Source organism: Aedes albopictus, chromosome 1 (genome assembly GCF_035046485.1).
Source record: "Aedes albopictus strain Foshan chromosome 1, AalbF5, whole genome shotgun sequence".
Taxonomy (NCBI): Eukaryota; Metazoa; Arthropoda; class Insecta; order Diptera; family Culicidae; genus Aedes; species Aedes albopictus.
This window is the reverse complement of record NC_085136.1, coordinates 57,126,980-57,152,211: the sequence shown is the minus strand read 5'-3', so window position 1 is coordinate 57,152,211 and position 25,232 is coordinate 57,126,980. Positions and strand designations below refer to the sequence as shown.

General features: G+C 37.8%; 1 protein-coding gene across 1 annotated transcript; it reads right to left on the bottom strand.

Annotated features, from left to right (window-relative positions):
• Positions 1 to 220: 220 nt before the first annotated feature.
• Positions 221 to 12,535, bottom strand: LOC109427518 (cystathionine beta-synthase). Its single transcript, XM_062844589.1, has 5 exons — positions 12,016 to 12,535; positions 2,005 to 2,111; positions 1,045 to 1,945; positions 654 to 982; positions 221 to 590 (listed from the first exon to the last, which is right to left on the bottom strand). The coding sequence occupies exons 1-5, from the start codon at positions 12,186 to 12,188 to the stop codon at positions 463 to 465; spliced, it is 1,638 nt and encodes a 545-aa protein (XP_062700573.1). The 5' UTR covers positions 12,189 to 12,535; the 3' UTR covers positions 221 to 462.
• Between the last annotated feature and the right edge of the window lie 12,697 nt (positions 12,536 to 25,232).

The following is a 25,232-nucleotide window of genomic DNA, read 5'->3' as shown; positions in this document are numbered from 1 at the left end:
TTTATTTTTTTAAAAACCAGTTTATTTATTTATGATAGTTTAAAAACGTTTAAGATTATGATGAATTTTGTTTACTTATAATCATTGAATCATTTTAAGAAAAACGTTTGGATCTATTTCTGCATGGTAGAAACAATATTCCGAAAATTTAAGCAGAAAATTGAAATTGTCTATGTGTTATACTGACTACTATCAAGACTATTGATAAAAATCTTAGTAATTACGCTCATATCTGTCATGCAGGTTGATTTATTTACTAAGCAAGACTGTGTTTTATAGAAATTACCTTCCTAAGACATATGTTGAATAATTACGTGAGCGCAGCCTTAAGCCTATTGTCAGATAAATTCGAACTAAAACGGCCCGAGGTGGGCAGATTCTTTAAATTCTTTAAATGCAAGTTTCACACAATACAATCGAGTTGCACGTCATGCCACGAGATGGAGACACGGCTGGCCGAACTTAATGCAAGTTCAGTTTTGCAACATCGTTGACCAGATTCTCCGACGTCGACAGGTAATCCAGGAGATCCCGCTGGGTAATGATTCCCACGACCGTTTCCCGAAGTTCGAAGTTGGTTCCGTCGGTGACTGAAATTTCGTAAAGATCATTTAATCTAGGGAGAAAAATTTGGAATGTTTTGGAGGTCTTACATTTCTTCTCCTTCTGGACCACCAGAACGAACGGATCCTGCTCGAGGATACGCGACACGTGTCCCAGCCCATCGTTGCGATCGACTTTGACGAACTTCTTGAAGACGGCCCGCGATACGGGATCGCTCGGTTTGGCCAGACGGTTCAGCAGCTTGCTCATCACGTTTGGCAAGAAGGCCATGCCCTTGATCGTGCCGTCACGGTCCATCACCGGCAGCTGGTTGATCGAGTTGGTCTTCATGATGTCCATGACCTCCTGGAGGCATACGTCCAGCCCGACGGTGATCGGAGTGCGGAGGTTAAGGGTCGAGATGCTGTTGTTCCACCATCTAGGTTACGGGAGAAATTGTTAAGGAATCTGAGAAAAGGTTTCCGGAGAAGTTGATCTTACGAGTGGTTGTGAACATTCTCCGAAGTCTTGAAGTTACGGGCCTCCATCCAGTTGTCCGAAACGAACTTGGTCAAGTAGTTACGGATGTTGTCCGGCAGAATGACGACGCAGTTCTGGCCTTCCTTCAGCTCCTTGGCAGCCATCAAAGCGACGATCACGTTACCACCGCTGCTTCCTCCGCACAGTAGGCCTTCCTCAGCGATCAAGCGACGTGCCATCGGCAGAGCTTGCTTGTCGTTGAACTTCACCCAGCGATCGACTACGCTGCGATCCAGAACCGTAGGAATGAAGTCGTAGCCCACGCCTTCCACTTCGTAGAAGTTGACGTCCGTCTTGTTGAGCTCCTCCGGTTCGGCCAGGATCGATCCCTCGGGATCGCCTCCCACCACGATACAGTCCGGGTGAGTTTCCTTGATCTTGCGTCCGATGCCGCACACGGTTCCACCGGTACCGGCTCCGACGACCACCATGTCAACCTTTCCCTCCAGTTGATCAAGGATCTCCGATCCGGTTCCGTCGTAGTGAGCCAACGGGTTGCCTTCGTTGGTGTACTGATTGAGCACGATCGAGTTCGGAATCTCCCGCTCCAGACGCTGGGCAACGGCGATCAGGCCTTCCTGTGAGTCGAACGAAGCTTCGGTCGGGGTACGGATGACTTGGGCGCCGAGAGCCTTTAGGGTGTCGACCTTCTCGTTGGACATCTTCTCCGGCATGACGATGATGCACCGGTAGCCCTTGACGGCGGCTCCCAGAGCCAGACCGATACCGGTGTTCCCGGAGGTGGGTTCGATGATGGTATAGCCTGGCTTCAGGAGGCCCTTGCGTTCGGCTTCCTCGATCATGCGTAGACCGATGCGGTCCTTGACCGATCCACCGGCGCTCAGGAATTCACATTTACCGTCTGGGGATGATGAGATTGATGATCATGGTAGGAAGAGTAGATTATAGAAGTTTACTTACACACATTGCACTTCAACCCTGCCAACTGCGGGATCTTGTTCAGCTTGACCAGGGGTGTATTGCCAACAGCTTCCAAGATGGTCGTCATAACCTTGGGGCGTGGCATCCTTGGGGATGGAAGTTCAGAGAAAGGAAAAGAGAAAACATTATCAGTAGGTTCCGGCAGACTATCTGATGATGGGTCGTCTTCCATTTCGCATATCGAAAAACAATACATTTTGATGGTTGTCCGACGCGTCTTTCAGTTCACAAATTGAGGAGGAATTCGTTTGACGCTTGTCCGACACGTCTTTGATCTTACAAATAGAAAAATAATCTAATGACCGTCAAATTCGAGTCATCTTGATCTCAGAAATCGAGTTACAAATAATTTCGATGGTAGTCTGACTTATCTTACTTTTCACAAATCGAAAAACAGTTCATTTTGACGGTAGTCCGACGCGTCTTTCAACTCACAAATCGAGAAACAATCCATTTCGACGGAATTCTGACTCATCATCCTTTTCACAAATCGAGAAACATTTCGTTATTGTTCGATTCGCGTCACAAATCGAGAAACAATTCATTTCGAAGGTTGTTTGACGCGTCTTTCAGCTTACAATCCGCAGAATTGTTCATTTTGATGGTAGTCTGACTTATCTTCCAACCATCAATGTTTGGCTTATCTTCCTTCTCACAAATTGAGTAGCAATTCATTTTGACAGTTGTCTAGCTCATCTTCCTTTTACTTATCCAGAAGCAATTCGTTTTGTCCTACAAATCGAGAAACCATTCGTTTTGACGGTTGTCCGACGCGTCTTTGATGTCGCAAATCGAAAAACATTTCATTGGGATTCAAAAATAAAAAAAGGGTGCGATGACGGCTCACGTCTCTAATCCCGAAGAAGTTATTAACCGGGCGCTAGGCGCACAAGCCCCTCTCGTTCTTGATAACCCTAGGTCAAGGCTTGCTCGACCATCCCCTGGCAGCTGTTGCAAACCTGTCCGCTATACACATATAAAAAGGTGATAGCTACATACAAAAATACATCCTCTCAGTTGGGGAAATACCTGTCGTCAATGTTTCTGTTCGGGTGGCACGCGAACAACCGTCGTCACATCAAAGCAATCGGTCGTCGCGTTGCTTCGCGTGTGGTAGTGGTAGGTAACCAAGCAACGCCGCCGATAATCCGCGGATGACGCAAGCCGCGCCGAAATCAATCGAGCGCGCATCCTTCGTCTAGATTTCGGGTTGCGCACCTCGTGTGCGACGATAGCAAATCGCGCGCCGCACACTTCGATGGCGACAAGTGTTTTTATTTTGCGCGTTGTTTCCCGCGGTCTTCTTCGTTCTGTATTTTGGGCTCAGTTGGTGATAACGCTTTTCGGTCAGTCGTGTTATTTTGCGCGCGCTAGCGCTGATTAGGAAAACCACGCGGAAGAGGGAACGAAATCGAAAGTCGTGTGGTCAGGCTATCTTATCAGCTGACCAGGGAAACTATTGCGCGCATGATTGATTGGGAAGCTCTCGGTTTTGATAGCGAGATTGGTTAATGTTTTCGATAGCGAACAAGCAGGTCACTGAACTAGATCACTAAACATTGGTCAGTCGAATGTTGTCAAACTTCTAATGCTTGATGTTCTTATTCTGTGGCATTCCTTCTACAAAGAATCGTCAATCGACAAACAGGCGTTCTATTCTTGGCTCCCTACCAGGTGAACAGAAAGCAAAGATCGGATGTAACCAAGCGAAGGAGGGAAAAAACTGGGATAATGCTGGAAAGAAGATTCTTTACCGTCTAATAATAAAAGAGAACAAAATGAGTTTATCTTTCTAAACGCTCTGTGGTGACGGTGAGCACGACCAGTCGTTTGAACTGTGAATGTGATCGATCTATTGTATTTTCGGAAGATGCTTCGTACAGTAGTTGTTCGATTTTATGATTTTGTCTAAGTTTGTTTGTTTATCTTTTCGTTTCAGATGGTATTTGTATTCTCTTTGGGCCAAAAAACTTTACGCACAACAACGTAATGGTAAGTAAAGCATGTTTTAAACTTTTTCAAAACAAGAATTGGTGATGGCAACAAATTTAATAGAAAAATGGCAACTTCTCTTGGATCTCGATAAAAAGGCTGAATGGTAAGTTTGAATTTTATTTTAAGAACAAGCAATCAACCTTCCTCGTGCTCAAGTGTTTTAACCAAAGTCAATATGGTTTTAAATTTTGCCAACTTAAGATAAAATATAACCCGAATCAGATAGGCACAAAAGTTTTCTCGATATTCGTATGAGTCATTCCATGAAATATGTGTCAACAATACATGTTTTACATTGTGTTACCGATATACAATTAAATATTGACATGGAGAATATCGAGCTATTGACATTTTTTTAATCAGTATGATAAAATCAAATCTATCTTTACTTTTCAAAACAACATGGAAAGTGGCTCTCCTCTCCCGTTCTTGTTCAATTGTTACTGCGTTCTAAGCGAACTTTCACTTACCGCACAATACAGATTTGCCTAGAGATATCCCTTTCGGGACGGAGCGCAAAAAAAAACGAATTTTCCATACAAATGGCTCAACTTTAGCTCTCCAGCACTCAGATTTCCCAACTAAACAACAATTGTTATCCCTCATTTGGAAAAAACCACTCTTAGTTTTTCGATTTCTAGCTTTGACTACTTAGATAAATCGAAAATAAAATATATGCGAAAGATAAAACTTCTTCATGTTTTTCGGTTTTTGTCCACTTTTTGTTCAACTTAGTAGTAAATCCCACATGCAACATAAACAAAAGTTTGTTTGCTTACATATAAGTATAAGTATTTGATGGCACAAATGTCCCAAATGGAGGATAACGTGCCTTCTGATACCTGATCTTCTCGTACCCTCTAGGCAGAATGCCCTCTTTAAATGAGAGCAATCAGTTTTGTACCTTAGACCTATGGTCTCTGATGCTTATCCTTTGACAGATATGCGTTTTTCGCCTATCACTTGTAGTCTTTCTCAATAGGCTAATTCAGATTACCCCCAATTGTAGAGACGCTTGGTGAGATAAGAAGAAAATCGTTTGTTTACATAAAAAGGTAAATTTTTTGTCGTAAAATTTTACTCATTTGCTCTAGAAGTTACTATTTTTTCATTTGCAATGGCTTCCATTATCATCAATCTTGATGCCCACGCCGACAGATACCGGATTGGCCAGCTAACAAAAAATACGGAAGATCGCCTGCTGGAGGCATAGCAAGAGCTCCTCAAATTAATCACATAAATTGTTCGTAAGTACCTACCGGATCTAAGCGCATCTGAAGGAGAATTAAATTTTCTTTACAAAAAGTGCTCGTTCGTTTCTCTACGATGCGGAATTCGATACGAAAAGGTGAAAAATGTGCACTTTACCTATGCTGCGCCATAGCAAGTTTTGACGGAGTCACGTTTTTCGTAGGGTTCTCATTCCTACCACCAGATGCGGAGAGATCGTTAGCTTCCGTCAGATTTGCCTATCCAGTGGATACCAGACGAAATAATACGCATGTCTGTCAAAGTATAAGCATTAGGAAGCGGAATAAAAAGGTACAAAGACTGATTGGCTCTCTATGTTAGGTAGATCTTTTTAAGAAATTTAGCGAGTAATATGGAATGAAAGACCGTACATCTAGTCATTGAAATTAAATAGTTGTGGATAGCGGGCTGGATTTCTGAATACGCAGCTATTTCTGTTATACATTTTTGCTTTTGACTGGTATTATTTATAATAAAGCTCGTAACGCGAAGTTATTTAGGGTTTTAATACATTTTGAAAGTTTGCAAGCGTAGTTTAAAAAACAATTCCAGAAAGTTTAGGAAAGAATCAGTTGAGGACAGCTTAGTTATTTTTTTTTGTATTCTTACTGTAGCTTCAAGCGGTGAGCGATCTTTGTGCCTTTTGATGATTGATTTGAATAATGACAGTGTTTCAGAACATTTTCGTTGCAATCATGGCTTTGCTTTTTAGACCGAAGAAGGTCATGTCGATTTTCGAGGAAAACAAATGATAGCTTATTGTTTTCCATGATTAGTCATTTTTGTTATCAGGATGATGCTATTTATACTACGTTTAACATTCCTGTTTAGCAGGTCATGCATGACTCGTGAAAATGGGATTGCAAAACAAAACCACATGATGATCAGCAAACCGTCGTGGTGAGCCTTTTACACCCAGCATTAATAATGTTACTAAGAGCGAAAAAGATTAAAAAATAATTTCTGTTCTTTTCTTGGTTGTTTTTTGAAAATCTATGCTTTAACGGCTCAAATTATGCATGTTAGAAAAAAAAACATAGATAAGTAAAGTAAATGAGTAAAGAAGGTAGCTCAGGAATTCATAATGGGAATTAGTCTCTGGATACTTTAAATCCAGTGGTATTTTAACCAATGCAATGCATGGGCTCATAAATATGTAGGTTTGTTGTTGTGTTAGTTGTAGTTGATAGGAAGCGGATTATTTTTTCGTTAATAAACTGAATATTTTTGAACTTTCGTTGGAAGATATGGTTGTTATGAAATTTCACAACATTGCTAAAATGGGGACAGAATTTATGGAAAACTTTCTGATAATACTAAGAGTAATTTATGGTGAAATTATTAAAATTTCATTATTTTTGTGGGGAATTGGTGGCTTTTGATTTCCTTGAATACTTGAATCTCAGAAAATTAGACGTAGAAGCATAATGGATTGATGAATTCAGATCGATGGCAAAATAATTGGTTAAACTATGACAACATTTTTGCAGAAAACCATAATGATTCTATGCAAGATTTATAGCGACAAAGTGATACAGGGTTTTCAAGCTGGCCACGAAAACAAAATTTCCCGATTATTTTCATATGCTCGGATATAATTCCAGATTCATAGAATAATAAATCTAGCAAATTAGAACAAAAAATTTGATATACAAAGAAGAAAGGATTGGTCGAATTTTGATAGAATTTTTATGAATATAGCATTACAAGATGAATTTCTGGCTAAAATATGTCATTCAAACAAAAATTAGAATTTCTTGGGAAAATTTCATTGAAACTAGCTGTCCCCGGCAAACTTTGTCTTGCCTACTGCGTTTTTTGACGTTTCAAGTCTTTAGCCAAGCGCCCAAGTCACCGTTCAAAATGTATGAAAACCCGATTTTCAAAAACTCGCAATTTTCCCATGTTTTTGGCCTCATAAACCTTCCTTGGATGAAAACTAACAGAACAAACTTAGATGACCCAAATCGGACCACCCGTTCGCAAGTTATGCGCGGTCCCACGTATGCTACTGCATTTTTTTATATATAGATTCATCAGATTTCGATCAATTTTCAATGAAATTGTTGACAGAAATGTGGAATAATTATGAGAGTATAAGTAGATTTTTTTATTATTACCAAGACCGACAACTAAGAAAAACTTTTTAGGATTCATCAAAAATATATTCAGAAAATTCTTACAAAATTGCGACTAGAGTATTTACTGTACTCTAAATTGATTCAGTTGATATTTTGAAGAATTTATGAAAATAATCTACGTGGAAAACTGTTTCTAGAAAATTTTATATTTTCAGAAGAGCTCCATGTGATCAGTCATTTTCAGAATCATTTTGTAAAGGAGTTGTTTCACGTATGTCATATATACTCCCGGCGATGAAACCGAGCATAATAAATGAGTTCTAGCCTTCTAGCAGTTGCGGCAGCAATCTGGTTTCGAAATGTTGTAGAATTCCTTCCAGAATTCACTCAAATTTCTAAAAATGCACCAATAATGCAAAAAAAAACTCAAAGAGCAGCTCAATTTTAACATAAAGACTTTAGGGAACTGTATTATAATTTTCTCTAAAGTATCGATCACCAGCTCTTCAGGTGACAATGTGCATTTGCGTAAACGTATCTGAACAAGAAGTTATGTAACAGCCATTTTCTTTCTATTGGTATGCAATAGGGGTACTCACTAAACAGAATTTTTTTTACCGGTGCAATGCTTTTTTTGATATTTCTTAAATTCCTTTCTGGGGCATATAAGCAGGTTCAAGCTGCGAGTTTTTTGACACGTTTCTATTAAATCCATGGTGCTTTACTGGAATCGTCTTCTGATTTGAAGAATTTATTCAAAGGTTTTACGTAAAACAGTAAATTTCAGTGAATTCTTGTTATTTTCATTCAATTTGACATTATTTTCCGACTTATGGTTTCAATAATTGAAAAAAAATACTGGTGATACTGATCGAATATTTATCGGAGATTTTTTTGGTGTTCTTTCGGGATGTTTGAGAGTTGTCTTGGGATTTCTAGCAGAGTTTCTCCCAGAATTTCTGCAGGAATTTTTCACGGGGTCTCTGCTGGGGTGCCTCCCGGGTTTTATTTTCAGTGGTGTTCCCAAGTTTCTCACAGGAATCCTCCCGGAGATCGTTCAAAATCTTATCCAAAGTTTTTTGCATAAATTTCTCTACGTGGTTTTCCGGAATAGCTTACCAACAGTTTCACGCAGAATTTTTGCGAGGTTCTTGCAGAAGTTCAACCAGGGATTTCATTTAGTGAATTTCCGATGTTTTTCTTGGATATCCTCCCAGGATTTCTCTTAGAGGATTCTAGGGTTCCTCCTTAAATTTCCTGTCGGGATTACTCCCAGGTTTTTTTTCGTGATGTCCCAGTTTTTCTCTGGATTTCTTCCAAAGTACCTCTCGAATTTTTCTAATAGATCTTTGAGGGATTTCTCGCAAGATTTCACCTGGATTGCGATATTCTCCGGAAATTTCTTACAAGGAATTTTGTGAGTTACCACATGAGACATTCAAAAAAAAAAACTCCTGAGAAATCCCTGAAAAAACTCCTGTAGCATTGGATCACTATAATAACTAAACAGTCGCTATGGAATGAACAGGTAGCGCCACAGTAGCCTATTGTGTTTGACATGACGTAAGTCCTTCTACGGTTACGCCCCTGTTTTGATGCGGCGAAACCCCAAAAAACTTTGTTTCATTGATCCAGAAAAAGAGGGAATAATTCAGATAAAATCGGCAAAAAAAATCTCATGTGGATCACTGCAAGAAATGCGATGAACAACTTCGAGTAAAAACCTAAACAAAACTTTGAGAGAAATCACGGGAAGAACTCTATGAGAAATGGCTTCTGAAGAAATCTCAAAAGGCACTTAAAACTTCGGAGAAAGCCCTGGATAAATTCAGAAAAACTCTAAGAGATATCCCAGAACAAAAGTCGGAAAGAATCTTCTGAGAGAAGTACCGGGAGAAGCTCTGAGAGCAATCTCAGGCCAAACGTAAAAAAACCATCGCGCAAGAACTTTTTAGAAATATTCCAGCAGAAACACTTCAGCTAGAAATAGGAAGTCTGAAGGAAGCTCACACAAATGTCGTGGAGAAACGGTAGGAGAAACTTCTAAAGAAATTCCGGCAGGAGCTCTTGCAGAAAATTCATGGAAAACTCCTTAAGAAACCCTAGCAGGAGCTCAGTAGAATCCTATAAATGACTCCTGCATCAACTCACGAAGAAATCCCGGGAAGATCTACTGGAAAAGTCTTATGAGAAACACTGGAGGGAATCGCGAAATTTCTTCAATAGGAATTACGAGAGAAACTTTAGAAGAAGTTCTGCGAAAACACCTGCAATATATCTTGAGAGACTCTTGTGAAGATCTCGGAATTATTCATGGAAGAAATCCCACGAAAAACGCAGGAGGAACTTCGACAAAATCCCACGAAGGACTCTGAGAGCAATACCAAAAAACATCTAGAAGAAATTCTGGGAAAAAATCCGGAAAATCCAGCTCCAGCAGAAATCGGTAGAAATTCAAGAGTCTCGAAAGATTTTCGAGGAAAAAAAAATGTTCGAATTTTGAAAATTGCCAGTAGGCATCCGGAAAAATCTACAGAAGGATTTCAAAAAAGAATTAATACCAAGAACATGTTTCATGAAAAAAAAACTGCGGAAGGAAACCTGTGACAAATCCTACGAGGCATTCCAAGAGATATTTGTAAAGTAGGTAGTTCCAGAAAGAAAACCTGACAAAATTTCTGGAAAAAGTCATTGTAACGGTATTTCTAGATTGATTTCAAGTATCAGATTCATACCAACAATGTAGTACACTCTGTGGATTCTACTTCTGAGTAGATCTACAAGTAGTAAAGTTCACTAAAAGGTATTCATGTTTTATTTTTCATCGACGTAAAATTTCCCTGTGTATTCAAAATATTCCGTGAGTATTCCAGGTTTTCCTTGATAAATAAAATTCCCTAAGGATGTCCGGTTTTCCAGGTAGTAGACACTCTGTCCAAGGATTTCACCAGGGAAACCCTCCAACGATTCTCGAATACCAAAATCAAAAAGATGTAGAGTTTCCTCCAAGGTTTCTTCAATTATTTCCAGGAATTGTTTCCAATATTGCACGAGGAGTGTCTCCAATGAATCCTACAAAGATCACATACGATTTCTACAGGTATAGTCGCCTAGGTTGTTTTTTCTTACAATTATATGAGGTTTCTTAGAAGATTTCTCAAAGGATTTTTTTTAGTTATTATTCCATTGATTCCTTCCAGGCTCGTGCACAGTAGGGAGGCTTTCGAGTTAGAAGCCCTAAACCCCAAAAGTCTCCCAAAGGTTACTTTAGAACTTTCGCAAGGAATCCCTCCAGGAATTTATCCAATGACTAAGAATCCTTCCTTCTAAGTACACTCCATATTCATTCTATTTCTTCATTGGATCTTCTATGGATTTCTGCATGTATCACTCCAATTCATTCAAAATTTTCTCAAACAATTTTCCTAAAAGTGATCAATAACCTAAGACAGTTATCTGCACAAGCTCATTGTAGCAGGGATGGGAACACTCACTTTCAAAGAGTTACACTCACTTGCTGTTTTCTCAGCTCAGAAGCGTTCAATCTAGAAACAATGTATGAACGACTTTTGCTTTGTGGTTTTTTTTCTAAAAGTTTGCCGAATAGAGTTAGGGACGCACACGCATACCAAAGTCGTGACAGGGCTGTGAAAGCGATTCTCCACGAGGTGAGTGTAATTTACATTCACCTCTTGGAGAGTTGCCTTCGCAGCTTCCTCACGACTTCGGAATGCGTGTGCGACCCTAACTCTATTCGGCAAACTTTTAGACAAAACCACAAGGCAAAAGTCGTTCATACATCTTTTCTTGAATGCACCCTTCTGAGCTGATAAAACAGCAAGTGATTATAACTCTTTTCAAGTGAGTGTTCCCATCCTTGATTGTACGTACGAGTCTTTTTCATGGAGAATTTCTCACTGAGACTTTGAACAATTCAATAAGTGTTTTCTATATACTTGTCAGAATAGTAACGAAAATAGATATAATTCTTTAAATTAACTGACCCCGTTAGTTGAGGTCATCAACATTTCTGGGAACCCTTAGATTGTAATTAGTTATTAAGTCACTAGAATTGTTATAATTAAAAAGTTTCACCAAAGACCCTCTTCAATCTAAACCCAAATAAATCTCAATACTGATAAAAAAATATTTTTCCCAAAGTTTGAAACCGCCAATCTCCCAAATCTTAACAATATTCGAAAGCTCAATCTCCTATTTCTGTTTGAATCATCCTAATTGTAATTTGAGCCACTGAGATGACCGAGATGGTCTTTAAGACTCCAATTTAAGAACTTCCACACATTTTTTCGATAAAAAATCCAATAAAATCGTTAAAAATGGCCGTTCAAGCAGTCTGAATGCCCATTTGAACCACAGAAGCGTTCCGTTGAAGAATGATGACATATGTGTTCTACAGTACGACAACTTGCAGATCTAATTATGCCTTAGAATATTCGACACATGTTGACGTTATTCAATAAATCAGATTTGATATTTATATTAACACCTTATTCAACCGAACCTTGATACATATTATCGATGCCTTCAAAAAATTGTCTCTTCACTGTACCTGTACGAAGTAAGTTTCACCCTCTTCCCAACGCCCCCTTCTTATTTTCCTTCCCCTTTTATGCGTGCCGTAGAATCTCTCCCTAATACTTACAGTGGCTTGTGATGATGTGGACTCGGTTCACTGGTGCCAACGGCCCATGTACACCGCGAGGGCAGATCAGGTCGCTTGAAGTGAGCCAGAAATTCCTCCCGGCTTTCGGTGGCCACTCCATTGCTGCCGTGGCCATTGGCCACCGGACACACTCGCTGCTGATTGGCTGACATCGGACTTGTTGGATTTGCGCACTTGCACGTGGAAAGATACTATTTGCGATGTTCGCTAATTAACTGCTGCTGCCGTTGTTGGTTGTGACTCGACTCAGCACCTTGTAAACAGCTCTTGAAGTAGTAACACAAGCTTCCTATTGCTCCGAGACACCAGTAGTCAACTACCGTAGCGAACGAGAAGTCAGAATCGACTGAACCCTCGGCCGGTGGAATCAATCAATTTAAATTGGTTGCTCGCTCAGTGTTCTGTTTTTGGGCTAGCTCACGCTCAGAGTAGACGATGCGCGGGTTGATAAGGGAAACCAAAAAATGACTATGCAAAGAGAGAAAGAGAGTGGAAATAACCCTGACTTTGAAAACTGAATTTTGTTTCGAATCCAAAAACATCACATAACGATGGAATTTTTTATTCTTCCATGCTTATGCATACACACGTCTCAAAGCATAAAAAATGATTGTCCCTTATCTTCCTCATGTTGTGGTTTCGGTGGTATTCTCTATGGTTGCATCTTCGTCCTTCGTCGGTGCAATGATGGTTTCTTCTACGGAGATCAAGAGCGTACGGTCGAAATGTGAGAGCATGTGTGTGAGAGGGTGGCGCGGCGGTTTTCCTCTTGTTAGCAGCACTTGGCTTACAACAGGCTCTCTGAGTACCATGCTTCTGGCCCTTTCAGAACTGATTTCCTGAATTGCAAATCACCTGTTCTGATGATACTAGGTACATAGCAATGTCAGCATACATGGTGATGTTTTTTAAAAATCCTTTGGTTAAAAATCAACTGGTTAATCGATATACTTTTTTATTATTCGATAAACGTCCAAAACCTCTCACAAATAAGAACTTCATAAACGTTTGATATCAACTATCAAGTAAAAAAATGAACATGATTTCTCAATAAATCTGAAGTATATGGTGTAGTTGAAAAAATCTTCAGTGTGGATCCTCAATATTTAATTTTTTTTCAAGCTCTATTTTAGGAAGGAGGGACCGGGTCTTCCAGAGAGTTACGCTTCACATGAAATTTCAAAATTTCTATGTAAATGGTTTTGTAAAGCAATCCCGGCAGAAATCCCTAAATTAATGCCGGGAGAATTCCTTAAAGGAACTCTAGGAGGAATATTTGGAAGAGTCGTGAAAGGAATCCCGGCTGAAATCCCAGAAAGAATCACCGAAGAAATTTCGGGAGGAACACTTGAGAAATCCCTGAAACAATCCCGTGACGAATCTTTCAAAGAATTCCAGCAGTTGTCCTGCCTCGAATACCTAAAAAATCCCACTAGGATTCTATGAATATATCTAGGCAAAAATCTTTGTAAGAATACTAGGAGTAATCCGTGAAGCAATCCGTGCAGGAATGCCGGCTACTATATCTGAAAGAATCTTTTTAGGTTTTTTTTAAGCAATCCTAGCAGAAGTAATTCCTGAAGAAATCCCGCAGAGAATACCTGATGAAATCCTTAGAGGAATCTCGTCAGGAATTTCGGTTGAAAGCCCAGAAAGAATCGTAGAAAAAATCTGGAAAGAATTATGGAAGAAATTCCTGTGAAAACCCGGAATGAATTTTTGAAAGAATTCCATCAGAGATCCTGGCACAAATACATAACAGAATTGATGATGATTAACCTGGGCTTGTTAGGGGAATATCTGTAAATAAAAAGAAAATCGCGTTAAGTACTGTTCCTTTGAATTCCACTAAGAATTTGCATCTTTTGACAGATACGTATGTCGACCTCAACTGTAAGGTCGTCTTCAGTGTCTTGAAGTCGAGTCAAGTACAAGACACTGAAGACGACCTTACAGTTGAGGTCGAAATACGTATCTGTCAAAAGATGCAAATTCTTAGTGGAATTCAAAGGAACAGTACTTAACGCGATTTTCTTTTTATTTACTAACAGAATTTCCTGAAGAAATCTTGGCTGAAGCCTATGTTCTTTCATATACCTTTTCGGGAGGAATTCCTTAAGAAACCGTATCAACAATCTTTAAAGCAATTCTTTACGGAATCCCGAAAGGAATCTTTGAAGAAATGCCGACTGGAATATCTGAAAAATATCTTTCAGGTTTTTCTAGAGCAATTCCTAGAGAGATCCCAGGAGGAATCCCTAGAGCAATTTTAATAGGAGCATCTGGAGGAATCCAGGGAGGGAGCTTGGAAAGATTCTCGAGAGGAATGCCTGAAGTAATCCCGGAAACAATTCCTGAAGGTATCTCGAGAAAATCTCATCTTATTCCATCTCATTTCTTCACCCTACTTTCTATCCTACCTCTCTTTACCCTCCACTCTACCCTCCACTCTACCCTCTACTTTACCGTCCTCACTATCCTCTACCCTACGCTCTATCCTAACCCTCAACCCTACCGTCTGCACTACCATGTACCCTAATCATCTATCCAACCCCCAATCTCTATCCTATCTTCTACCGTACCCTTTATACTAAGCCTTCACCCTTCCCTATACACTTTCCTACCGTTTATCTTGATCCTATACCATACCATCTACCTAGCCTCTATCGTGACACCCTACCATACCCTCTACCCTAGCGTGACCCACACTTATATGAAAAAAAAATAATTCGAGAAATACCAAGTCTTACCTCCTGAATTAGTTGTTTTGGACTTCCAGAAGCTACGTTCAAAAATTGGGCAAAATCAGTCAAGTCTAAATTTGTATGGGAAAATGCGGCCAAATGTTTGCATAAATCTTAAGTTTTCGATTTTTGCAGGTAGGTGACACTGTAAGCATTTAACATTTAAATTGTTCAGTATGATTGTACTATCCCTACACAGTTATGGATCCTGTACAGTTACGGATCACTTTGATGTTTAAAGTCCAATATCTTGAACAAAACATATATTTCGTTACAAAATTCATTTTTGTAGCATGATCCTATTTGTTTTCTGCCATAAAAAGTGATTTGCTAGAGCCTAATCTAAAAATCAAATGTTGTATATTGCAACGATGGGGTTGTTTTCTCACAACAGAAGCTACTGCTGCAGTGCTAAGCTCTAATAGTGTCGAAATCCATCGATTTTTATATGAAAATCGTTCGTACATCTTAGATAAGATATGTTTATATCTATTTAGCGAAGTTTTGCTTGATTCTGGGATTCGAATACTAAAATAATGTGACTTTCAACAGTGATCCATAATGTAACCCAGAAGCTGATCGTTTGACGCTGTTATGAATCACTATAAACAAATATTGATTTTCGCTCTGCTCAACGCTCTTGATATAATATTTTTTGCTTAAAGTGTCAAAATCAGTAACAAATTTTGAAAACGACGTATAATCAATGGTGTAGCATTGATTATACGTCGTTTTCAAAATTTGTTACTGAAATCATCCTTTCAAAACATAGAACCTTGAACACCAGGTGTTTCGAAACGCAGCATGGTAATAAATATACTTATGATGTAGAACATCGCTAAACCCTAGTGGCGTACCTCTTGCGTAGTATAGGGATGTGGGACATTTTGATGTTTTCTCTTTATTCCTGTTATAATATCGGGTACTCTATCAATGAAATAATGAATACACTGCGTAGTTAAGCCTTACCAACGCAAATTTAATATTAGAGTTGGAATTTTGAGGGTATTTACGCACTGATCCATAATATGGCACAAATTGATCCATAATATGTGGGACTCTGTGGAGCTGATCCATAATAGGGCATTCGGTAAACAGTAAAATATTCTTTTTTTGCGGGAATATGGTTTGCAATTATACTTCAAATGGTTCGGAAATCAAAAGTTTCAATCAAAACATAACTAACACTACTTTCAAAGTCTTAGTTTTTGCTTTCTTTTATTTTTTATTGAATTTTGGAGGTCAAAAATACCACTAAGTGATCCATTACTGTGTACCCACGGTAGGTGACAGTAACCACAAGCATTATATCATCGCACGAAATGGACTGAATATCATCCTTTGCAATGCGAAATGCAGTAATTCCACGCTTCTCATGCAATAATCCTTTAGATCAGGGATGCCATATATACAGATTTATCTGTATTATACAGATTTTTGAGCATGCGTACAGATTTCGTTTTATATGAAATACAGATTTTTGAGCTAGAGGGGCTATTTTATTTTTGTATGAGATACAGATTTTTTACCAAAATTTTGTATGGGACACAGATTTTTGAATCTGGTGATACAGATTTTTCAAAAAATCATCTGGCATCCCTGCTTTAGATTGACATTATCAATGTAATGATGCATTACAATTTTCTTTACATTAGGGTGCATTAAAAGATGATATACGATAATTCAATAATTCAATACTGCAAAAACTGAATAAATGCAATGTACAAACTAGCAAAGTTTGCTCTAACAATACAATTATAAACGCTTGACTCTAATGGTAAGCAAATGAAACCAAGAAGAGTGAACAACTTTACTCTAGCGCTCATCAACACTTCTGCTTCGACTCCCGATCAACTTAATCCCCGTTTAAACCAACGATCGACGACTTTTTTTTTTCAGAAAAACTTATTTAAAAATTACTTTTTCTCTTTTTTGTTGGCTGTTATCACATGCCAATACAATTCTGGGGCCATTCTGCACCTCTGGGCAAATTTTTAAAATAATCCCTAGGAGGAATCTCGAGGAATCTCGATTTGATGTTTTATACTAAGAAATTCCAAAATAAATCCTTGTTTAGATTGGACAATATCGCTTAAATACCTACACCAAATGTCCCCAAACTGTTCAAAGTTGTTGCAAACCAGTATATACTTATTACAGGTATACCTCGATTTAGTGGACCCTCGATTTTATGTACTTCGATTTTATGTACATTTTACCTCGATTTTATGTACATTTTTTTAATGATAATTTTTTTTATATCCAATCAGTTTAAACTTGCAGTTTATATTATTTTGACTGAAAATGCAGGGGTTTCTAACCTTTTGGCACACGGAGCACTTCATATCAATGCATTGTTATGTGGAGAACTCATAATATTTATACACGACTAGCTGTCCCGGCAAACTTTGCCTTGCCGTCTTGTGGTGGTTTGACAACTGTTGAGCTCAAAATAACACCGCACTCTAGATTGGTTTCATTTCGATCGTGTTGATTTCCTTCCCAGCTCATGAAGAATCAGTACTTTATCAATTTTCTTACTTTTCTAGTTGATTTTCGTAACTTTTTGTACATATTAACACAGTCACCATGAATACGAATCGAACCGTGCAAGAATCATGCTGGGCGGTTCATCCGTTCGTGAGTTTTGTTGCCTCAAAGGAGCTTCAAACTCATTTTTATATATTTAGATAGATGAGCGGTATGTGTGGGGTGATTGTCTGGCGATATTTTTTACAGATCCCTTAGCAATGACAACATTTTTGGTGAATGCACTGCTCATTCGCCAGACTTTTCTTCAAAGCTTTCAAACAAACTTTATCCAAGACTTCTTATGACGTCCTCACCGAGAACTACAATATATTCCTGATATTTTTGGTAGATGCCTTATACTATGTTGGCATGTACTTAGCTGGTTGGATTCTAAAATGTGTATCAAATTCCATAAAAAGGTAATTTTAATGCTTCGACAAGATGTGTGATAAATAATTACTAGGTAACCCGATTTCAGCGTCCTTTCGCTGGCACATTCCCATGTATGAAGGAAGTCCTAGAGGAATCTCTGGAGGAACCACTTGAGCAATTCCTGCAGGAACTGATGGAACAACTTCTGAAAGAAACCATCGAACAACTTTTGAAGAAATCCCTGTTGAAATTTCTGAAGTAATTCTAGGAATGTTGAAGAAGTCTCTAAAGATATTTCCGAAAGTATCGCTGAAGAAATTTCAGGACGAATTTAAAAATACACTGAAACCTCCATTTAAGTCGATGCATGGCTGATCTAAAATAATTTTTACCGTACAAGCAATGACAAAACTAAATACTTTTATATTTTTTAACACTTTGCATGACAAAGGAGATTTGTCAAAAAATATAAAACTGTATAGTTTAGTCACTGCTTGCACGGTAAAAATTATTTTCGATCAACCGTGCTTCGACTTAAATGGAGGTTTCAGTGTATCTGAAAAAAAAACTAAATGAATGCCTAAAAAATTTTCGAAAAAAAAACAGGAATGTTTTAAGAGTTCATAGATGGATTTTTCTGAAAAATCCTAGGAAGAATACCTATAAAGAAACACTTGAAACCTCCTGGTTGAACACCAAGAAAACCTCTTTGAAATATTAAAAAAAACCTGGAGAAATCTCCTAATAAAAATCCTGAACATTTATTTACTGAATTCCTGGATGAATTCATAGAGAAATTCCTAGAAGCACGCTTGTAGGAAACCCTGGACTATTTCTGAGAAAATACATAAAGGAATACCAGCAAAATTTGTAATGAAATCTCTGTGTGAACTTCTGCATGAATCTCTGCAAGAATGTCTTCCAGCCTTTGCGTAAGAATCCTTTTAAAGAATCTCTGAAATGATCTGTAAAAAAATTTCTAAAGGAATCCTTGGAGGATTTTCTAATACTTTCTAAAGAAACCCTTGGTGCAATCTCTGGAAAAGAAATGTCTTGAAACAATATCTAAACAAATGTGAAGAAATTTTGGGAATTTCCATAACAACTCTTAAAAAATTTCTAAAGCAATCCTCGGAACAAATTCTGAAAAAGTTTTGAAGGAGTTCTGAATATCTGCTTCCTAATATATGCGTAAATCATTTTCTAAATAAAATTCCATGAAATATTTTCGAGAAAGTTCGTGGAATATTTTCTAGATGAATGCTTCCAAAATTTTCTGGTGGAATCTTCATGAAAAAAAAACTGAATAAACTCGTAGAGATTTTCTTTAAAAACCCCTGGGAGTTTTTTCAGGAATTCGTGAGTTTTTTTTTTAATCCTCCGATGGATTTCAGCAACGTTGCATGAAAAAACTAAGGTTTTTTTTAAAAGTAATGCTTGGAGAAATTTGTAAAGAAATCGCTGGAGGAAAATCTGGGGATATTTCTGATGAAATTATTAGTCAAAATTATGATACAAGACAGATTTTCTTAAAAAATCCCTCGAACATTTTGCGAAGAAACCCTTAGGGGAGTTTTTATAGGAATTCCTGCAAATAGGGTAATTTTCCAATTGTTGCACGGCTAAAAACTCGCCTATTGTTGCACACTCCATGTTATTCTTATGAGGTGTGCAACAATTGGCGAATTTTTAGCCGTGCAACAATTGGCGATTTACCCTAAATCTCAAATGAATCTCACGCAATTTAATAAATTTTCCCTGGAGAAATTTCTAAGGAAATCTCAGGAAGATTTGCTGACAGAAATTCAGATTTGCAATAAAAATCTCTGGATCAATTTCTAAGGCAAACCCCGTAGAAAGTATTGGAATAAATACTTGGAAGATCGTCTGAGAGAATGTTTAAAGGAATTTTCGATTTTCCGGAAAAGTATCTAGAGATGTCCCAAAAAATAGGGTAAATTTCTGAAGGATTTTCTAAAAACATTCCTGAAGGAATTAGCGTTAGCGTTAGCGTAGTTCTAAAAACATTCCTGAAGGAATTTCTGCAGAAACTCATACACAACTTTCTTACACAACTCTTTTTGAAACTTATGGAGGAATCATTTGTGGGAATTTCTGGAGAATTTGAAAGTTGCTGTGGGAATTTGTGGTTAAATCTTGTGAAGAATTTCCAAAGTTACTACAGTACAAATTTTTGAAGTTACTTTTGAAATATATTTCGAAAAACTCTAGAATAGTTTCTGATCCCGAATAAAAAATACAGTAGAAAAACCGAACGTTGTATTGTAACAGTACTATTTAAAACCATATTTTTACAATAGACACCACTGTAAGAATAAAAATACAAAAACAATAAAATGTAATGTAGAACCCAATACAGTATATTGTAAATAAGATTTTTACAATATACTATACGGGTGGTTAAGTATCGTAACAATATAAAAAAATATTTTTCTCCATATATATTTTTTTGCAAAACCATACAATATATTGTAAATTAATTGTTATAAATACTGATACGTGGGTTTTAATAAACCGTACATTGTATGGTACACATATGGTTTCAAACAATAAAATGTACCGTAAATATATTGTTTTCAATTGTAGTTTCACTACTGGTTATACATTTAGTTAAATGGTTTTGGAATGGTTCTCTTTTGTTATGTTGTATGGATTTACATTACATAAACCATATAATGTTATATTATCTTGTCATTTTCCGCCTGTTAATGGCATCTTAGGCTTACTAGCATTATGAGAATGCGCTTTGGGAATTCTCCAGAGCGTTTTGGATAACCCTTCATATTGGATCGCCCACGTCTAAGTCTGAGTCGAGGTCTGAGTAGTCTCTGATTGCATTAACAGTTGAAGCTTGCCCTACCAGCCAGATAACTGGGTTTCGCAAACTAAGCATTATTTGTGGCAACACTTTGAGCGGCATGATGGAACTATGCCGAGCACGCTAAGTATCATTAGACCACTAATGTAGTTGCATGAAGTGGGTGACGAGGTACATAAATATCATTACAGCGTGCTTAACCGTTTTTGCAATATTGAGGCTCCAGTTTGACCAAAGATTGAAATACACGGGGAAATACATAACAACTCATGAGAAAACTAGAGACGAACCAGCCAAGGGCTGAAAGTCTCTCAAATAAAGATAAATCAATCAATCAATCAATCAATCATGAGAAAACTGTCAAGTTCGATTCAAGTATAAGTTAGGTTAAAAAGCGAACCCACAGACGAACCTATATTAGAATTTCTTTCAGTATTCAGTCCAGTCCATATGTTAAAGATGGCTCTACGATAAAGTACGTCAATCGTATTCCTCTCATCACACTCTACATACCTAGTCCACCATATCTCTTGGATCTGCAGTTCTTAAGAGATCTGGTTTACTACTTATTTAAACATTTTATTGACTTTAAATTAATGATCGATCAACGATCAACGATCAATTCTGACTATACATGTCAATGGTTGCTCCTCCGTGATTGATCTGAACTGGTACCAGTTGCACTGTGATCCAACTGAATAAGGGGCTGGGACATTCCACTTATTCTCAAAGTGCAATTTTAGCAGCTCATGCATATTTGATCAATAACGGCGCCGGCCAAGTCCTTATAGTCAGCTGGGAAGGGAAAGGAATGTTAGAGTGTACTGGTTGTTGCTACTAGAGACCGAGAGCACTCTGCGTCCCACAACCCGCACGGACTGGGATATTTGTTAGACGGAAAGGATGGGAGATCTGGGAGTCACCGTTGGGTCGGTGATGCGATCCATGGATAGGGTTATTTATAGTGTTCGTGATAGATTGTGTGGTGAATAAGGTGAATAAGGTCAAGCGGCACAGCACGCTTTGGTTGCATAACTTATAGGCGTTATATATACACTGTGCTGTGAGTGGAAGTTGGAAGGGAGGGAAACGACTTTTTTCAATTCGTTTCTGGTTCTAGCGATGGCTATGAACATATGAATATACATGAGTTGTATATGTAGAGAAGAGAGAGTGAGAGAAAGTGGATAGAAAGATACAAAGTAGGATGAAAAGGACGGGCCAGGGATTGAACCCATGACCTTCTGCATACGAATCAGAAGCGGTAGCCACTAGACCACCAAGCCCGTCTTTATTGACTTTAAATTAATGATGATGATTAACCTGGGCTTGTTAGGGGAATATCCGTAAGTAAAAAAAAATCGCGTTAAGTACTGTTCCTTTGATTCTTAGTGGAATTCAAAGGAACAGTACTTAACGCGATTTTATTTTTATTTTTAAATTGATGTTTCAACTTATTCACTTTTTTTCTTTCCTTTCCTTTGCATCAAAAAAGTCACAAACATCAACAAAACAAAGCACGGAAAAAATCTAAAACTGAATAAATAATTAATAATGCACGGAAAAATAATGTTTCGGAAAAGTGAATGGTTCAAACGTAAGAAAAACAGCATAATATATTGTTACATAAAAATCGATTGTAAATGTATAGTAGCTACAATGTGCGAAGTTTTTAGTGAACCATTTCATTACAATATACATTATTGTAGCTGGTACACTGTATGGTGCATGAATGGTTTTCACCAAACACCCTATGGTTAGTTTTTATCCGGGATGGCATCACTGAAATTTTTATTAAAGAAATCTCTGGAGAAATTTCTAAGGAAATGGCTAAAGAAACTTCCGAAGGAATTTCTGAACGAATTTTTGAAAGAATCCCTGGGGGAATTTCTGCTCAAATACGTATTTTTTTTTTTTGGAAAACATAGAGGCATTTCAGAAATTAATCATGTATGATGCTTTGAAAAAATTCTTCATTGAATTAGTAGAATAGGAGGAATTTCTAAGCAAACCAATGAAGAAAATTTCCTACTCAATCCCTAGGAGATTTTTTGAAAGAACTTGTGAGGAAATTTTCAGCCATTACTCGGACAAATTTCCGAAAGAATTTATTTAGGAAAGATTTTTTAGAAGAATTTCTTTAGAAATTTTTGGTAGATTTTCTACAGGTATCTCCAATAGATTCTCCAAACTAATACCTTGAGAAATTTCTGAACAAACATCCAGAGGAATTTCTCCCTGGGTGAACTTCTCTAACAATCTCTGAAATGATTTGTGAGATTAAATGACACTTCTTTAGGAACACATGTAATATTTTCTGAAATAATCTTAAAGGAATCCCTCGAGGAATTTCAGAAGGGATTCCTGAAGGAATCTCTGAAGCAATTCGTATTCCAGGGTAAATCCTCCAAGACATTTTCAAAGGCATCCCTGAATGCTTTTCTGAACTTTTTGATTTTTTGGGACATTTATGCAAATAACGTTAATGTGTATGTCCGTTACTCAAAATATTAGCTGTTGTATCAACCATACACATTTTTGGAGACAAAAGATTTCCATCGTAAAGAACTAGCGAGATAATGGTTCATTCATTATTTAGCGAGCATTACTAATAAATGCCAAAAACTTCGAGCCTTTTATCGAAAACTCACTTTTCATGCAGTTTTTATATGTTTTGGTACATTTTGGTTTTTAATTTAAATAAAAATTCATCCATTTAATTCACTTAACATCGTAAACTGATTAAACTGATTAAACGTCATGATCACCAAGGCAATCTTTGATTATTTCATTCGCAAAATCATGAAACATTTCAAATAAGCAGAAAATCATGGCTTACGCAGCAATTTAATCTGTTTAGTGCAAGGTAAGTTTAAGGAAGGTACAAGCATATCAGCAATCAGTGGATGAGGGGAGAGGTGTGTAGCGGGGTAGTGGCAGTTGGCAGCTGGCGAGTTTGTGTACACTGCGCTCTATCGCTGTCGATGGGGTTGCTAAGGTTGCTAGGTATTGTTTGTTTATCTCAGATCAATTGAAAAAAAAAACCAAGGACAAGCCAGCAGAGACTAGCAGCTGTTTAACTTGGTTTTACCTGATATTGAGTTGATAATGTATGCAGAAAAAGCAACTATCGGAATTACAAACTTGTTGAGGATCAGAATAAGTGTATATTATCGAAATGTTAAAAACCCAGCGTTTCCAGTGGTCACGGCAAAAACACACGTCTAGTTAAATGCACAGGACCCCCAGCAGGTTACACGTAACGACGGATTAGGCGCTCATCACACTTCACCGGGCCGGGACACGATCATCGATTTCTTTCTAACAATATCTAGCCCGCCAGGGGCTCGACCGAGCCCCGGCACGGTGTGATGTGAAACACGTCATTGTAATCGTATGCTATAAATCGTTGACCGGGGTTCGACACGGTCCCGGCCCGGCGTAATGGGAATAGCCCTTGAGGAATTTGTCCTCGAATTGCTGCCCAGTGAGAGCATTTTTTCTTGGTTAATAGGATTTCTTTACGAAACCTTCTAATAAGGCGGACCAATAGATATTTCGTTCATCCACCTTTTCAGAAGTTTTCGTACCATTCTACAATCCCCGATGAAATACTGTCAGATTTCCAATCATGGCTTGCTACATTTCAAATAGTCCAAAACCAAAACAAACTTGCCAGCTGTCGTTCACTTTTCCAATATGGCGGATTGTGTAATTTGGCATATTGGATTACCTTCCTTATACTTACCTTGGTTTAGAGAGTACCCCTATTGTTTTTCGATAGCATGCTTCTGAACTGAGATAATAGCAAATGAATGTAAATCTTTGCAAATGAATGGTCGCAACCTTGCTAAAAATAAATTATTATTTTGGGTTTTCGTGTTGCACGTATTTTGCATGTGTAAATGCAAATGTACAGCAATGGCTTTAGCAATGGCTGTCAACGTGCTGCAATATGTGGCATTAATTTGATTTTAATGGGGCCCTTTTCGACTTTAATATTGTTTCAACTAGCTGACCCTACGTGGCTAGCCACGTTTTCGCAATTCTGAGAATTGTCCTAATAGCTTAATGTTAAAATGTTTGATGTGTTTTAAGTTTATCTTCAACTTTATTCAAAAAACCATATTTGTTCCTCTGAAGTATTCCAGAATATCCTGCTACCTTCTTTGTATTCTTCTGCCAGGTTCGCCCGAATTTAAACAGAAAATTTTTGAATACGCTATTTTTCGTGGTAAATTTTCGATCATTTGATTCCTACGAAGAATGTTCGAGAATATTCATAAATCTTTGATTTTATCCTCTGATTCTCACAGGAATATTCCCAAAATTTATTCGCATTTGGAACAGATAGCTTCTTAATATTTCATTATTTTTCAAAAATGTTTGATAATTGTATTTTTATGTATCTAAGAATGTTTAAGAATATCCCAAAATCATGCGTATCTTTATCTTCTTCTCACAGGAAAGCTCCAGAAATTTCTTTATTTCATTCTATTCATTCCTTCGAAGAGCGTTCTAGAAATATGTTTTTCCTCTTCTTGGGAAGCTCCAGAAGTTTTTTGTTATCCACTGCAGAGAACTTTCGAATATTGCATTATGCTTGAAAACCTCTCGAGTATTTGTAAAAAAATAAAAATCTCGAGCACTCGTGGAAATTTCTGGAACAATTTCTAAATTGGACTCACAGAAGCGCCAGAATTTATTCT

What these genes read in the sequence shown, in the direction of transcription:
- LOC109427518 (XM_062844589.1), bottom strand. Translation starts at nt 12,188, where the DNA reads ATGTCAGCCAATCAGCAGCGAGTGTGTCCGGTGGCCAATGGCCACGGC. An exon ending in CCACATCATCACAAGCCACT is followed by an intron (nt 2,112 to 12,015) that starts GTAAGTATTAGG and finishes TCCATCCCCAAG; the next exon opens with GATGCCACGCCCCAAGGTTA. An exon ending in AGGGTTGAAGTGCAATGTGT is followed by an intron (nt 1,946 to 2,004) that starts GTAAGTAAACTT and finishes CATCATCCCCAG; the next exon opens with ACGGTAAATGTGAATTCCTG.